The sequence below is a fragment of the Triturus cristatus genome, chromosome 12 (genome assembly GCF_964204655.1).
Source record: "Triturus cristatus chromosome 12, aTriCri1.1, whole genome shotgun sequence".
Classification (NCBI taxonomy): Eukaryota; Metazoa; Chordata; class Amphibia; order Caudata; family Salamandridae; genus Triturus; species Triturus cristatus.
In genome coordinates, this window is record NC_140595.1 from 693,628,853 (window position 1) to 693,645,260 (window position 16,408).

Here is a 16,408-nt window from a genome sequence, read left to right on the forward strand (position 1 = left end):
TGTGTGGCTTTAGAAGCTTGTCTTCCTACCTAGACTGTGACACATTTTTTGTAGTGACCTCTCACTCTGTTTTGAGATGTTTCTGTATTGCACTGAAACTTGATTTTTTTTTTGCATTTTGTTGGTGTTAATTATCCTGCATCTGAAAACAAGATTTGCTCCTAAATGCATTACACAAATCTGCTTAAAGTAACATATGCACAACAGTTGGCCAAGTGGGCGCCACCTAACTACAAAAAGAGACCTCTATAAATCCTTATTTATCAAGTAAACCTTAAGAATTGCCTTTTATGAATGGAGCCTCATAGTCAGTGTCTTTGGTAAATTATGGTATATAATGCACACATTTTCAATCTCCAGAGACCAGCCTTGGTGAAATTGTACTTTGAGCGGTTCCGTTTCAGGCATTTGTTTATGTCCCACCACTTTTAAATTTCACCAGCTACCACTGGACGGGAGATAATAGGGGCATATCAGCAACAACCGGCGATAAGTATCGCTCAGCGCTCTAAGCGTGAGGATAATTATCGCCGAGTAACGTGGATTTTTATCGCTGAGATAGCGTGCTATTAGCAATGCTTATCTCCTCAGCCATAAAAATACTCACGCTAACTGCCTAACGTGAGATTATCGCTGGAAACCCAGCGATAATCTCACGTAGTGCGGCGTTAGCTTGCTGATAGGGACTCACAAACTTAGCCATGATATCCACCTCCCATAGGATATCATGGCTAAATCAGTCCTGAAGCAGGCGTAAGGAAAGTAGCGATAACAGGGGATATCGCTACTTTTCCTGACGCTATGCTTCATAGTGTGAGGCTTGATGATAGGAGAAATGTCGCTTAGCGACATTTCTCCTGTCATGTTAGGTCAGGAACGCCCACTTTGCATCGCATTAGAGATGCAAAGCTGGGCGTTAGGAATTCCGACGCTAAAGCAAGGTTTCACGCGTTAGCGTGGCCTTGCTAATTAGGCGATAAAATTATCGCCGCTTTTCGGCCGAAAACGGCCGCAAAAGCGGCGATAATTTTTTATCGCCAGCTTGTAAATATGCCCCATAATTTGTCGTTTGTTATGTTAGCTTCCGCGGTGCGGGATGGAGGGCAAGATCCAGTGGACCCCCTCCCACAGTGTGCACAGGTAATGGGCCCCTGGCCTGAGTATTCCTGATTGGGTCTGGGGGGTACTTTGCCCGGGTGGCCTCTCAAGATTAGTTACACCACTGCCACCAGTGTTATTGCTCAGTGGGATCGTTCCTCCCCACGTGGCATATAAAACATAATAATAATTATAAGAAATAATTGGGAGCCTATGGGTACCTTGGATATATTTATCAGGACTTGAACCTCAGAATCACCTGAGAGTGCAAGAGATTTGGTATCCGGATGAAGAAATATGCACAGGTCTGCCATTTTTTTTTGTAATCCAAGCTCCCTCCTGCATCGGTTTTATGAATAGGACCAACCTTGCATCTTAGAACATGTACATTTGCTATCAAAGAAGACAATTGAATTAAAGGTAGACATAAGACTTACAGAAAACAGAGCGAAATGGTCATAAAAACTGTGAGGTAGAAGAATAGGATCAATGGTGCTCAGCTCACCAGGTGATCTTCCTTACCCTTATTATAACTCCTTCAGGATACAGAGAGAGTCTTCATCTCTCCAAGAACAAATACAGCGTATGGTTTAAAGTGGCCACAGATATTTTTTTATATAAAAAAACGAATCCCTTACTACAAGGGAGAGTAAAACAAAACCAGTGTGCAGGTTCTAAAACAAATAAACCCCTCACTTGTTCCTCCGTTAACGGCTCCCTAGCCCTCCTGAACCCCATCCTTACTCCTTCAAGAGGGGCTGAGAGAACCTCTATAATACAAGGCCAGGAAATCTCCTCTGACACCTGCAAACTCGCCGAATTCACTAAAAAAAGATAACTGACAGATTTTTTATCAAGGTCAAAAAGCAGGAAGTCCACAGACCCATGTGTGATCTCGCAATCTTGTGGTAAGATCTCTCACGTAAGAATTAAACCAGCTCCGGAGATTAGCGCAGTAAATCAGCAATACCCCTTTACAAGCAATCAAAATCCAGAAGACAAGGAAGGCCTATAGTTCCAAAGCCTAGTAAATCCTCCGGTGCAACGAAGAAATGGAATTGATTGAACTCCGCATGGCCTTGAAAAAAAAATCCCACAAAATTTTGGAACCTGGTAAAGAAAATATCGGGGGGCTATTCTAAAGAATGTGCGATAATCATCGCCAACCTAGGCTAACGCAACTTTACATAACGCCGTCTATCGGGGGAAACTAATGCCGTGTTAACGGCGTACTATCAACACGTCGGCAACAGGCGATAGTTCCCCGATAACACTTCAAATGTCTGCGTTAAAATTACCTGGACACCGATAAAAAGGAAACCCGAACCTGAAAAAAGTTACGATGGGCCCAACAGCCATAAAAATATCAGCAATAATCAGCGCCAGGCTTGCTATTCCCACATCAGATGGGAAAATTCACCATAAAAGCTGCCCAAAAAAAAAAAAAAAAAAAAGAACTGAGAAGCACCATGAAGGAATCTGGAGCAACTACAGAGGCCATCCAGAACCCCACAAACCCCCCGGAAGACCAGCCAAGGACCTCGGAGAAGGACAAGGAGAAGAAGAAGAGGAACCCGCGATTCAGTCCGCAGGAAAACAAGATCCTGATTACGGAGGTGATAGAACACCACCAACAACTGTTCATCACCTCCACTGTGTCATTGGCAACTAAAAATGCAATATGGCAGTCCATCTTGGCCAAGGTGAATGCAGTCGGAGTGAAGAGAAGGGAAGTGGATGAGTGCTAGAAGCGCTGGAATGATGTGAAGTGCAAAACCAAGCTGAAACTTGCTAACAACCGTAAAGCCGCAATACAGACTGGAGGTGGGAGTCCAGCGCCACATCAGGAGCAGATGAGATGGAGAAAATGGTGTCCACAGTCATCAGTGGGGAGATGGTGGCAGGAGTTGGGGGACCGGACACTGCTCAACATGACCTGACCCAACAGGGTGAGTGACGACCAGGGACTGAGGGGACGGGGGAGATGGGCACAATGGCACACATGCACAATTCAGTATAGCACAGTGCACACCCACAATGACTCTGAATCATGTCCCTGATCTCCTTGGCATACTGCAGCACACATAGAAACAGCAAGTAGGCCCCAGTCGACAATGTGCCCAGAGGGGGCCCTCTCCACACATCATTAATCTCACAACAAACCCATGCACATGTGCTGAACCCAGCAAAGCTGCGGGTCCAATGAGCCACACTTGCAATGCAAGTGACACTGCATGACGATTAGCATGGCTGCAGTACAATTATCATGACATGGTGCACGCCATGACACTGAGGTGGCTGAGTGTGGACCACATCCGTAAAGGAGTAGGTCACACTCTGACACATCCACGTGCACAAACAACCCCTGACGTCAACAAGACATCTGCAGACAAACCATGTCCAAGAGTCCCAACTCCCACCAAAAGCCCAATTTACCCAAGTCTGCAACATCTCAGCACTGTATGAGCACAGAAGTAAAAGGCACACTGCCTGAAAAGGATAAGGGCCAGCAAAATCAGGGCTGCAGGGGTGACTCTCCCACAATGCAGCACACACACATAAGAATCAGAGCACATCAACTTTGACAACAATGTGGTACAAACTGCAACATTTTCACTACAGAACAGAGGACACAACTGCTGCCGCTTGTGTGTAGAAACTGGCCAATCACATTTCGCATAGCAGGAAACTGTGAGATGATAATGTACAAGTACAACCTCACATCCCTGATGGTGTAGAAATGTCCACTGTCCCGCTCAAATTGGCATCTCCTCGCAAACAGTCACAATGTACATTGTCATGCAGTCTGTCTGTAAACTTGTCCAATGCATGAACATACATGGAACACACTGTTAAACTGCATCTCCCCTTTACATTGCAGAGGGAGAATCAACACCTCCTGCAGAGCAGACCGTACATCTCTTAACTGATGATGAAGAGGACCTCCATACCATCGACACCGAAGCCCTCCAACAGCTCATGGACACCCTCAGCTCTCCACCCCCAGGAGCAGGGCAGCCTAGCTGCATCGAGGAGACCCCACCACCTACACAGACCACACAGCAGGAAGCACCCACCACCACGGCCATCACCCAGGACCCCCATGACCAACACATGGCATTAGGTGCAGGTGGGGTTTGACCTCAGGGCAGCCAAACTAGATGCCATACGTGGGTGTCTAAGTCCCATCAGGGACCACTTACAGCCCCTAACGGACACCCACAGTCCGGTCCATGCTCTCCAACAATCCATGGCTGACATCGCTGGAGTCATGACTCTGAGACAAGAACAACTGTCTAGTCAGAGTGGCCCCAGCGATGTCACCAGGTAGTTGGGACACATGCGGAGGATCATGGAGAACATGGAGCGGATGCAGGCGGAAAGAATGGCGGCCACGGTTGCACACCAGCGAGATGTAGCTGGGATCTTCCATGCCCTGCAGATCCTCATCAAGGCATTGCTGCCACAAGGCCTGGCGCAGATGAATGCTGCTGCTACTACTCCATTTACATCTCCGCCCCCTGATGTGTCCGTGCCTCACAGTGTGGCAGACAATCCACCTCCGGCCCCTGATGTGGCACTGCCACACAATGCGGCAGACATTCCACCTCTGCCCCTGATGTGTCAGTGTCACACAGTGCTGCAGATGAAAAACCACCACCCACATGTGAGGCACATCACACATCAGAGGACGATGATGTGGATGATTCTGCTATTCTGGTAAGAAGGAAGCGGTAGCATTTATCTCCGCCATATGGCCTGTTTCAGCTTGGTTCTGCCCTCTGCATCATGCCCTGTAATAACACCTTCCACTGTCCCCCGGTACACTCTGCGACACTTACCTTGGCCCTCAACATGGACTGCCATATTTGGTATGGTTACCAATGACACAGCAATCAGACTGCAGACTGAACTCTTCCTCTTCCGATGAACTTGTCAATCCCTAAACGACTCTGGCTGGCCCTCCACGGGGCAACAATGTAAAGTGGGGATTGCATGGCCATGTACTGGTCCAGCTTCAACACTCCACCGAATGTGATTAAAACATTCTAATTCACACAGATGTGTCATGTCTATGATCAAGCAAGTATGCGATTGAGGCTAGGCCTTTGGCTTATGCTGTGGCAATGAAGATACAAACACAACAGTTGGCATGTATGGGCCAAGACCCCAAGCTGTCTTGCACTCCTTTAGTTATCCATTCAGGCAAGCCCACCCTCAGGGTGCATGCTACATTGCAACATTGTCGATAAGGTCCGGGTGGCGCTGACACTACAACAGACACACGCCATAGTTACTTTTGTGGCCAGCAGCTCAGAACTGAACCATGCCCAGAGCCCAGAACTGAACCATGCTCAGAGTCCCGGGCCATTTCTTCACACTCCTCATACGCCTACGCGTGTGCCACAGCACTGGGATGTTGTGTGCTTCGGAGTACGTCTCTAGACGTTCCACCCAGGCCTTCGAGCGGCCTGCCTAGGACGGGATTAGCCCCGTGACTGTGAAGGGCTCCAGTGGCATTACCGAAGACATACTGTTGGCTGCTGGAGGCAGACTTGTGGGGTAGCCCCACGGGACGATGACTTACATTGCAGTGAGTTAGTCCGACTGTAAGAGTTGAGCAGGTGTGCAGCCTGCGATGATGCAGTGGCCTGGAGGCTGGACAATGACTTGTGGTGCACAGAGGTAGTGGCACCTGAGGCACTGCACCCGGTACGGGCCTACCGCCACCTGGCGATGACTTGCAGTGCACTGAGTTAGTCCCACCAGAAGAGCTGAGCTGGTGTACAGCCTGCGATGATGCAGTGGCCAGGAGGCTGGACGGTGACTTGTGGTGCACAGAGGTAGTGGCACCTCAGGCACTGCACCCGGCACAGGCCTACCGCCACATGGCGTTGACTTGCGGTGCACTGAGTTAGTCCCACTTGAAGAGCTGAGCGGGTGTGCAGACTGCGATGATGCAGTGGCCTGGAGGCTGGACGGTGACTTGCAGTGCACTGAGGTAGGCCCACCTGAAGAGCTGAGCGGGTGTGCAGCCTGCGATAACGCAGTAGGCCTGGTGTGCCCGTCTGGAATAGATTTATATGAGATCTGCTGGACCGCAGTGTAGGCCAGAGGGAGCAGTCATCACACACAGAACTCCATGGTGCGGTGCCGCAGGGTGCGCTGGGGGCCTGTTGCACAGAAGCCAGCAATCGGCTGAGGAGGCTGCCAGGCTCATGGGCCTCGGGCTTGAAGATTGCACCGGCACGTGGTGGGCCCTCTTGGAGACACGCCGGTGGCGTCAGGTGAGCAGTGAGGCCTGGGTGCGCAGGGAAGGGCAAGAACATGTGACAAGCCTCAAATATCTGGGCAATTGTTTTAAATAGCGTGGTTCCCATGTCACACACCTGTCCACCCTAAAGGAATCTGCCTTGTCAAGGACAATGAGCTTAAAAAACTGGCATCTAAGATGAGCAGTCCACATCTAACTGCCATCTGTAATGTCATTGATGCCAAATTTATACCAATGCTCATGTACGGCTCATTGATTTTTAAAGATCACATCTCTTCATGGCTGGGCAAGGCCCAGACAAGATGTTACAGACGTCTACTCAACCTTCCTGATGCTGCACCATCCTCACTGATATGGCTGGAATTTGGTCTCAATAAACAAACTAATATGTTGAAAGCCCGGTTATTGGGATATTATTCGAAGCTGAAGTATGACCCTTCGGGGTCCCTTAGAGAAATGATAGGGCAAGGTATCTAAGACAAAAAAGTACTGAAGGAACCCTAGCCGAGGGAGGCAATAGAAGCATTCAACACGCAGAACATCTTTAAGCAAAATCTAATCCTGAAGCTCACTGCAAAATTGTTAGTTAAAATGGCCAAGATACAATCTGAAATCAATGAGAAACACGATCTTTCTCAAAAAGCCCACGCCAATCTATGTGAGACTTTGTACCAAGTTCTGGGGAAAGCATCAAATCTAGCTAGCCCCATGAAACTGGCCTTTACAAAAGATTTTTTGAGGTTGAGATGTGACTTAATTCCCTATAAAAGCCCTCAAGTTTGGCCGTTTAACTGGATCAGTGGAACATAACTGCAGTTTATGCAACTACAAGAAGGAAATTCTAACTCAGCTGATATGCTTGTGTCCAGAACTAAAGTTTAAGATTTTAAGAGTTTAAGGTTCTATTGGTGGAAATCATTGTTCCGCAACCTCAACTTAGCAAAATGCATTATGGCCGTCGTCACATGTCTGAGTGGTATGGATGTGCGACTATCATTTAGATGTGTGAGATTTCTCAAAAAAGCACTTAAGCTACTGAACGCACCTAGAAAGCCTTTGAAATGGGTAATTCCTTGATCCTCTGTTCTTTCTTTCAGGTTACTCCAGCTATGGCAAGCAGGAGAGGCCGCAACGGGCCTGTCTGTGGTAGCAGGCCACTCGAGACCTTCTCCAACCAGGCCTGTCCCCAATCGTTGGTGCTTCGCCTCAAAAATCTAACTACTAGAGCACAGCCAAAATGGACTTCCCACATGACATTGCATAAGTATATTACCCTATTAAATCACACATTTACACTCCAGTCATTGGCTTTGTCGCAGAGATGTCTGCCAGATCTTACTACACTTGCCACTTTTCCAATTCTACTCTGCTCTGGTCTGCCTTGGTCCGCCTGGTCGTTATCTCAAATCGGATTATCAGAGCACAGCAAATATAGTCTTCTGTCATCTGCATTTCCACTTTACCTTTGTTGAACTTTAAATTTGCACTCCAGCCATTGATCTTGCTGCAGAGGTGCCTGCCAGTTCTTAGGGAACTGGGCACTTTTTCATTTGTAATCTGTTCGGGTCTCTTTTAGATCACTGGCACTTCACCTCAAAAGAATCAGTCTATTAGAGCACAACCAAAATGGACATCTCGTTGCACTTGCACTTTACTTAATCGAACCTTAAATTTACATCTCAGTCATCTGCCCCGCCTAGGAGAAAACCTGCCAGCTCTCAGTGCACTAGGCACGTGTCCAATATATCAATATATCAATCTGTTCTTCACTTTCCTTCTATAAAATCCCTCAGCATATAAAATGCTTGCTGTCCAAATAAGATCCCCTGGGGTCTGCATACCCGCATGGTCGCTGCTTGCACCTTATTCACTGGATTATCCAACTCCAGCACTGGTACCTTTGAAGAAAACATCAGTCCTGTTTGGCTGCCGAAGATGCAATAATCAACCTTTTTTATCTGCCTGGTCTGTTGTAGGTCACTTTAGCTGCTCTTCGTTATACTTTAAAGTTGCACTCAGGCCTTCTCAGTCCCAGGCCTGAATCACATTGCATCGGGCACTTTTTCGGATTATGGCCCAAACTAGCAGGCATATGTATCAAGTTCCGTTTTTGCAATTCTCAAATAGTGATTTTGAGGGAATCGCTATTTGAGAATTGCAAAACAGGATGTAATAAAAAATTCGCAAATTTTTTGCGATTCCTTGGCATTCCTTAATTGCGATTAGCAAATTGCTAATCGCAATTAAGGAAAACCTTCCCATTCATTCCTATGGGCTAGGAGGCCCATAGGAATGAAAGTGAAGACATTCTAATTTTGCCATTCGCAATTTGAGAATCGCAAAATGAGAATGCAATTTCAAGGGTGCTAGGGTGTCAAAAGGACACCCAGTTGCACCCCTGAAATATGTACGTATGCACATGTGGCGCACATACATGCCCTAAGGGCATGTCTGTGCGTCACATGGCACTTTGAAAAATGCCAAAAAGTGAATTTTTCAATGAAATCGCAAATTAACACCAACTTGGAGTTGGTGGTAATTTGCAATTTCTTACAGCCAAATTGCAATTTTTATAGGCTTCATACATTGCATTTAAGGAATCGCAATTTGCGATTCCTTTAATGCAATCTCAAAATTCGCAAATTTTGCGATTCTCTAATTTGCGAGGTCCTTTTGGGATGATACATCCCAAAAGGCCTTTTCCCGTTCGCAAACGGGCCGATTCTGAGGAAAAGGGTTTGATACATATGCCCCTAGGTGCATTGTGTTTTATAACAATAGACTGGCTGACCATGGCTTTTATTGGAAAGATGTATGAGTTACTAAATGTATAAAGGCAATAGGTTATATTGTGTCATCTTGCCACTTTTATTGCTTTAAGAACGCTGTTGTTTTATATTGTGACAGAATTAAATAACTGGAACAAATAAAAATCTATTTACAAGCACGTAATTTAAGGTTGCTCAGAAAGAAGACAGTCAGTAGATCGGAAACCTGTCAAGCTCACAAGTGAAAGGACTGACAATAATATAGGGCACCTTTTATTTTGATGATCAAGGCGAAGGACGACGCACATCTTATACTCAGAGGAGGCTTACATCTTGGGCAATTGAGGTCAAACAAAAGAATAAAACACAACCCGAACGCATGCACAGGTTCTTTCTGGCTACCCACTTGCGCTCTTAAAAGAGTAACCATCCAACATGAGGACTGCCAAATACTAAGGAGATTGGAGCAGCAATCCTTGGGTCACTGTATCTAAATAAAGTAAGTCGAATAGAACAGTCTTTCTTGTTATATTGGTATTAATTCGTCCTATTGTGCATGTCTCTGAGAGATTTATAGTTTTGTCATGTCCTGAAGAAGGTGGAAATATATCAGAAGAGCCACCGAAACACATCTATGTAGTCTGATGTTATGCAAGATCCCCTACACATTGCAATATATTAGATGATTTGCAGAGAGAAACGCATCATTTTACCTTTTTAGGTTGAGCCTAGCGCAGCGCGCATGCACTGCCCTAGGAGAGGGCCTCTTGGAATCACTCCGGACTTCCCAGAGACTTCTCCGTGTGGGTCGGACTCCTCCCACACATTCCATTAGCCTTTGCGTGTGGCTTTCAATAATGAAAATACGCACATGGCCAAAGATGGGTGCATGTCCCGCCTTTCCTCTAAACGTTCAGTCCCATGGCCTATGGGTCTCGGCAGTGAGCGGAGGAGCAGCGGTGCGCAGTGTGCTAGTTGCATTCCACGATCAGGTTACTAATTAACCCAGCGCAGTCACTTTCACTTTCGCAACCGCGCTTGTTTTCCAAGCCATTCTCTTTTAACCACAACCTTTGTAGGACTAGCCCTGCATTGTCACGATTAAAAAAGCCTTCATTCAGATGAGTGGGAAACACCACTTCTGTTTACGGGGAAGAGAACCCGAGCATGTCCGCAGCTGATACCAGGACAATGCTAGTATAAGCACCTAGAGGCGCCTCTCACGTGATCTCAAGCTTCAACATGGCAACATTTCAAGAAAAGATGAAAATAAACCAGCTTGCGCACCAAATATGATTATTCTATGTGCCCTTAGAACAGACCAGCAGAGCCCTCTACAGCATAGCGCTCTACAGACATGTTAGAACAACTGGACGTTCTCGTCCCTTTGTTTTTAATGCATGTCTTATTTACACTTATAAATACATATGGCAAAGTGTACTCCTATGGTAAGTAAAGTTTGATATATGCTTGTTACTGACGGACCATCCAAAGTGACAAACAGGTGTGATGCTCACAGACTCTTCTTCATGCAGCCGTTGCCTGGCACCCTTTCCCTTCTCGTGATGTGTGATGCCAAGGTGAGGGTGTCAGGCTGAAGCATCAAGCCTTTAGTTGGCTACAAAACTCAGGGGCACATTTCCTTACATCGGATGTGTGCTTTTTGACCATTTCTTATTTGAAAACTGGCATCTTCCTGGGCCCTGGTGTAATAGAACAGTGTGTATGAGTAGTGCACCGCCAAGTGCTGCAATAGAAGAAGGACAAACGTTTATTTCGAACACTTGTAGGAGCGTGTGCCATCTATAAAGAGTGGGGCATACAATGCAGGTAGTGAGTGAGCACCCTTACGAATCCACCACCTGGGGGAGTGGGTGAGCACTGCACCTGGAGTCATAGCGCCTACACATGGTGCATTACAGGCCTGGCACCTGTAAATGACTTGTTGGCATCCCTAAACCTGGGAACATTGTGTAAATATGGAAATTAAGAGGTTCTGTCTATGTCACACTGGAAACACTGGTTCCACAGGACTGGAAGGGGGAGGGAGAACATGGTGGGTTTTGCATTGGTGGCCCAAAGTCATGCGTTGCGCCGGCGACTGGTTGTTGACTGCTCATCTCCCAAACAGACTGAGGGCTGTGTCAGTTTCCATATTTGTTGGGATGCCATTGGCCCCTTGAGCGCTTACCTCCTGGTGCGGAGAAGGTCCTGGTTGGAGCGCTGTGGGTACTGTTGGCGCTTCTAGTTACAGCGATGTTTGGATGGCGCTGGTTGCCATCTGTTGTGGCCTGCTCTCCTCCTGGCACACAGACATATATGGGGCATACGTTGGCTACTATTTTTGGTAGGCCTGCTTTAGGCATGATAACAGTGTGCCTCCTTTGAAGCCAATGGACACTGCAGTGTCCATGCTTTGCAGAAGAAGCACACCTTTGGTGGCCTGACAAACCTGATAGCCAATAAAATGGTGAAGTGTCATAAGAAGATCAACAAAGGGATAGAACCAAAGCTTCTATTTTTTTCAGATCTGGCAAAGCGTGACTGTTATGTTTATGCTTGTTTCCAGGGGCATTCAGTCAGCCCTCATCATCCATTGGTCTGCTGGAGTGTCATTCACATTTCGCTTCCGCCCCCCACAGCATACAGCATAGGGCGCAGGGTACGCTCACTTCAACAAATGGCTTACTTAGCTGGATGACCGAATTCTGCCCTTACACATTGTACACATCTTCACAGTAAGTAGTCCCTTCAAGTGTCAGGGACTACTGGTGCTATGTGTGATTTTACATTTAAATAATCTATATTCTGGCTTTTAGACAAGGAACTGACAGGTTCACCACCAACACTGCTACCAGGCCTCTAGTGTGTTGCATGGTATTCATTTAAAAAAAGCTCACTAAGAAAATAAGCGTTGACAAAAGAAAGAAGGTTGATTGTGTATAATGTTTTCTAGGTTATATAAAAGGTGACAAAAATGGTTATAACACTTTTTATATTATAACATAACTTTTCAACATGCTGCACAACATTCACCAAGCTCTACAACACATATTAAAAACGTTAACAAAACCAATACCTCTATATAAACACTTATAAGGCCCCAAAGGCGAGACCTATTGGCTTTGCCAATGCTTGTTAAATATACAGCGGGCCAGAAACACAGGAACTGATCTATGTGTACTGTATTGTTTATTTTTCTCCCTGTTTTTCTCTACTTTTATTTTGCTATACATTATTTCCTATTGTTAAAATAATTGTTGCACTGACTTGAGAGGTTTGGGATGATTTATGTTTAATTTCTGCTTATAATTGAACAAACCTTCATTTTTAATGATGCATGATTTTAACAATGGAAATATTTTAGAAATGAATTGTGTCATGCTACTTTCTGTATAAATAATACAAAAATGCTTCCGTGCACAATTAATGTAGATGTGGTATCTTCCTGTGAATGATAAAACCATTCAAGCTTGTGAGATGTGAGCTGTTTGTTTGTTTGTTGATTGTGAGACATAAAAATGTTTGATTGATTTCTCCAAGGGGGGCATTCTACTTACAGTAAAATTCACCAATATAACTGTACGTCTCAACGGTAAGAGTGGCACTGCAGTCTACAGGCCTCTTTTCACAACCGACATGGAATGTTTACACTCCAACCGCCAAATTACAATGTCGGCGGTTGGAGTGTAAACTGGCCGGGGAAACCGACTCGGTTCCGACAGGCTCAATGAGCCGGCGGCCAGTTAGACACTGCTCATAATCCCTTATGGGTGGCGTTTTTGCTGTCTGGATTATGCTGTCGGTTTCCGACAGCCTTTCCATGTCAGGCTTTCCAAAAGGGGCACCCAAAGCGACTTTGGATGCCCCTGGCAGGGCCCCCTTCTCCCCTGGCCCTCTAGTTGTGGCCCTGCACCATGTGGCAAGCACTATACGTAAAATGGAAGATTTCGACCACACCATATGCGGTTGCACCCTAATTGCGGTTCTGGGGCTGGTGACCGGAGGTTGGTCGTTCCGCATCTGCGGCGATGTCAGTCGGAGGCAACACTGACCCACATCATAATCAGGCCCGAAGTATTATACTAGCCTTGCTCTAAATGGTACATGGGGAGCCCTATTTTACCAGATCATAACAGGAGCTTCAACACCTTAAAGCCATTGAAATTAAGGATGAAAACTATCCAGTGTCTAGAAACGTCCCCCAGAAAAATGAAGCATGATAGGAAATGCATTGTGATTGATATGGTTTCTTAGAATATTCCAGGCGGCTATGAGAAATGAAGACAACGGTGTCTGGAATGTATATATTCAACTTTAAGATACCAATGAGATAAGACATTTAAGAGGAACCCTTTGTATATCTATGGAAGATAAATTAATTTGAATTCCTGAAACATCATTTGGATTGTCTGTTTAGAGGTTATTTTCTTGGATGTATTTTGTTTTACTTTCTCCGGTCAATGGATGAGGGCAAAAGGTACTGTACATAAAGATTTGTTTACAAATGTTTATATATTTTATCCAGATTACTTGTCGAAGGATGACGAACAGTTTAATTTTCCCACCTGGGGAATATTTGGTTGTAATATAAATTAATTTTATGTATGACATCGAAAAATCACCCACTTAGAAAGGAAAATGCTGTGATATTGCAAAATCAAATTAATTGGGACTTATCGAACTATAAGTCTACCAGTGTTTCAGATATGGTGATGTATTTTCTATGTATGATGGTTCATGACTGAAAATATTTTAGGGCCGATTACGATGCAGCCCGTAAAGGATCCAACAGAGGGTCGGAGACTTAAGGGCTGCATCGTAATTGGCCGCGCTGTTTACTTTCGAACTAGCTAATTAAAATCTAAGTGGTCAGAAAGTAAAGTGGCCGGTCATTCCGGCTGGCTTCCGAGGGGCTCCAGGAACCCGTCAACTAGTTGGAAGCCGGATAGTAATCTCAAGAGTGGGCCTTTCCGCCCTTGAGATTACGATGCACGGTTTCCAGCATGGTTTCCATACTGGCCTGTCTGACATGGAAAACATGTCAGAAAGCATGTTTGGGGGCCCACAGCAGGGCCTCCGTCTGTATTCGGCCTCCGGTTGGGGGCCGAGGGGGCACCTATGGTGCGCCCCTGTTCATCCCTGCACCTTTGTGACAGGTACCTTGGGAGCTTGTGTTACTGCAGGTTTCAGCCGTAACACAAGCTCCTATTGAGAAATGGGAGTATGCGACTGAACAGTGTTTGGTCATTTTATAATGAGGCGGTCAGGACCGCCGACCAGAGGTCGGTCGGCCCGGGACCGAGACAGTATCAATCGGACACTCAACCTCATAATCAAGCCCTTTGTGTTTATTACGATTTCTTTTACATACAAGAAATTTGTAATCTTAATTTAACTACGAAATTATATATTTCCTGGAATCCACAGAGAAAACCTATATTGAGTAGCTCTCTGGTCTTTCAGCCCCTACAATTTCCTGTCTCAGCTTCTACCTCCTTCTTGAACAGAATAATCTCACCATCAAAGGTGGCTCTCCATTATACTTGACAGTGGCAAGAGTGAGGGGCAGGCTGCGGTAGAAATCTACTTTGTCAAGCGAACTGGTAGCCAAAACAAAGTCCTTCAGAGAACTGCATTTACAGCTGTCTCTTTAAACTAAATCTGTTAACCAGGTCCTAGGGTCAACTGCCATTACGTAATTTCATTTACAATACGCATCATATAAGTAAATACATGTAAACACTCTGGGAGTCATGAACCACCAGGTACACAATACCTTTGACACATGTTTTGCGGTAAAAAAAAAAGTTAGGCTATCATGCATGAAATAATTTTAATTCGTCCATGCATATCATCAAGTCTGTGGGTTTTACCATTTCAGGACATTGAGATCTGTTTTTAGTTAGCATGTATTTCTTTGTAATGTCAAAAGAAATTACTAGATGCAGCAGCACTGGTTCTTACAGACTCTTTTTGAGACCATGGAAGATTTTTCTTTCTCTTACCAGCTTCCGTGGGCGGAGGGACTTCATCGACTTTAGTTTCATTGAGCCAACAAAAAGAATCTAGAAAGAAATGGACAATGCATTTAACAGTCTTATCTTCGTCCAGATTTTTATTCTCACATCAGTTGCTATACTTAAAAGGGTTTCAGTTTAGGAAGAAAATCACCATGCATGCATAGGCTGCTAAATAGAAAGCATAGAATTATAGATGTGTAGCTGTCAATAATGGGATTGTTCTCTAAAGAGGGTACCAAGCGACATCAGATAGAGGGTGAAGCTTGAGTTGTCTCTGGTTTGACTTTGATCTCAGATGTAGAAAACGACATGTTCTTGCCAGCTGTCTATCTGCTGTATCAGTCTGTGCAAGTTCTTCCAAATCCCTACCCCTGCACATTCCAGGTTGTTAGATCTGGGGGTCTCTAGTTGGCAGAGGTAGGTACTTTTGTCAAAATAGGGACCATTGCTTCTAGTCAGGGTAAGGGGGATACACACTTTAGATAATCCTTGTTCACCCCCTTGGTAGCTTGGAACGAGCAGACAGGCTTCTCCCAAAGGCAATGTGTAAAGTATTTGTACCAACACACACAGTGACACAGTGGAAACACCACAAAAGGACACCACACCAGTTTAGAAAAATAAAATATATTTATCTAAACCAAACAAGACCAAAACGACAAAAATCCAACATACACAGTTAAAAATATGACTTCCAAAAGGTTTCAAGAATTTGTACCATAGAAAAGTATGGATGCGTGACTTTTACACCAAAGTACCTATAGATGCATCAAGGCAAAACAGCCGCAGAGTCGGAAAAAAAGAGATGCGTCAGTTCCTGAGACCTTGAGGAGGCGATGCGACATTTCTGCTGCACACAGGAGAAGGGATGCATAGAATCCGGTCTGTAGGGGAAAGTGATGCGTCAATTCTTCGTGGCAGTTCCAGTCCGTAGGTGATGCGTTGGGAAAACTTGCCGCACAGGTACAATGCGTGGAAATCCGGGATGCTTTCGCAGTGGCATCGAGCGATGCTGCGTCGGTCCTCTTCAGCTGCGACCCCTCGATGCATCTATTCTTGCAGTAGCGACAGGCACTGCATCGCTTTTCGCAGCGGCGATGCGTGGAAATTCTTCCCGCACCGCGAAGATGTTTCAGGAAAACAGCACTTCAAGTTTCTTCTCTCATTCAGCTCCCAAACAGCAGCAAAAACCCCCAGGGGCCCAATACTGGCACAGGCACCTCCTTACAAATCAGAACTCACAG

The 16,408-nt window shown here is 45.5% G+C and overlaps 1 protein-coding gene across 1 annotated transcript in view; it reads right to left on the bottom strand.

Annotated features, from left to right (window-relative positions):
* LOC146780111 (uncharacterized) overlaps nucleotides 1-16,408 on the bottom strand; it is a 597,326-nt gene that overhangs the window by 323,056 nt on the left and 257,862 nt on the right. Inside the window, exon 7 of the mRNA XM_085638049.1 lies at nucleotides 15,150-15,209. Within this exon, the coding sequence (XP_085494175.1) occupies nucleotides 15,150-15,209 (60 nt within the window). The remainder of the gene's footprint in view (nucleotides 1-15,149; nucleotides 15,210-16,408) is intronic.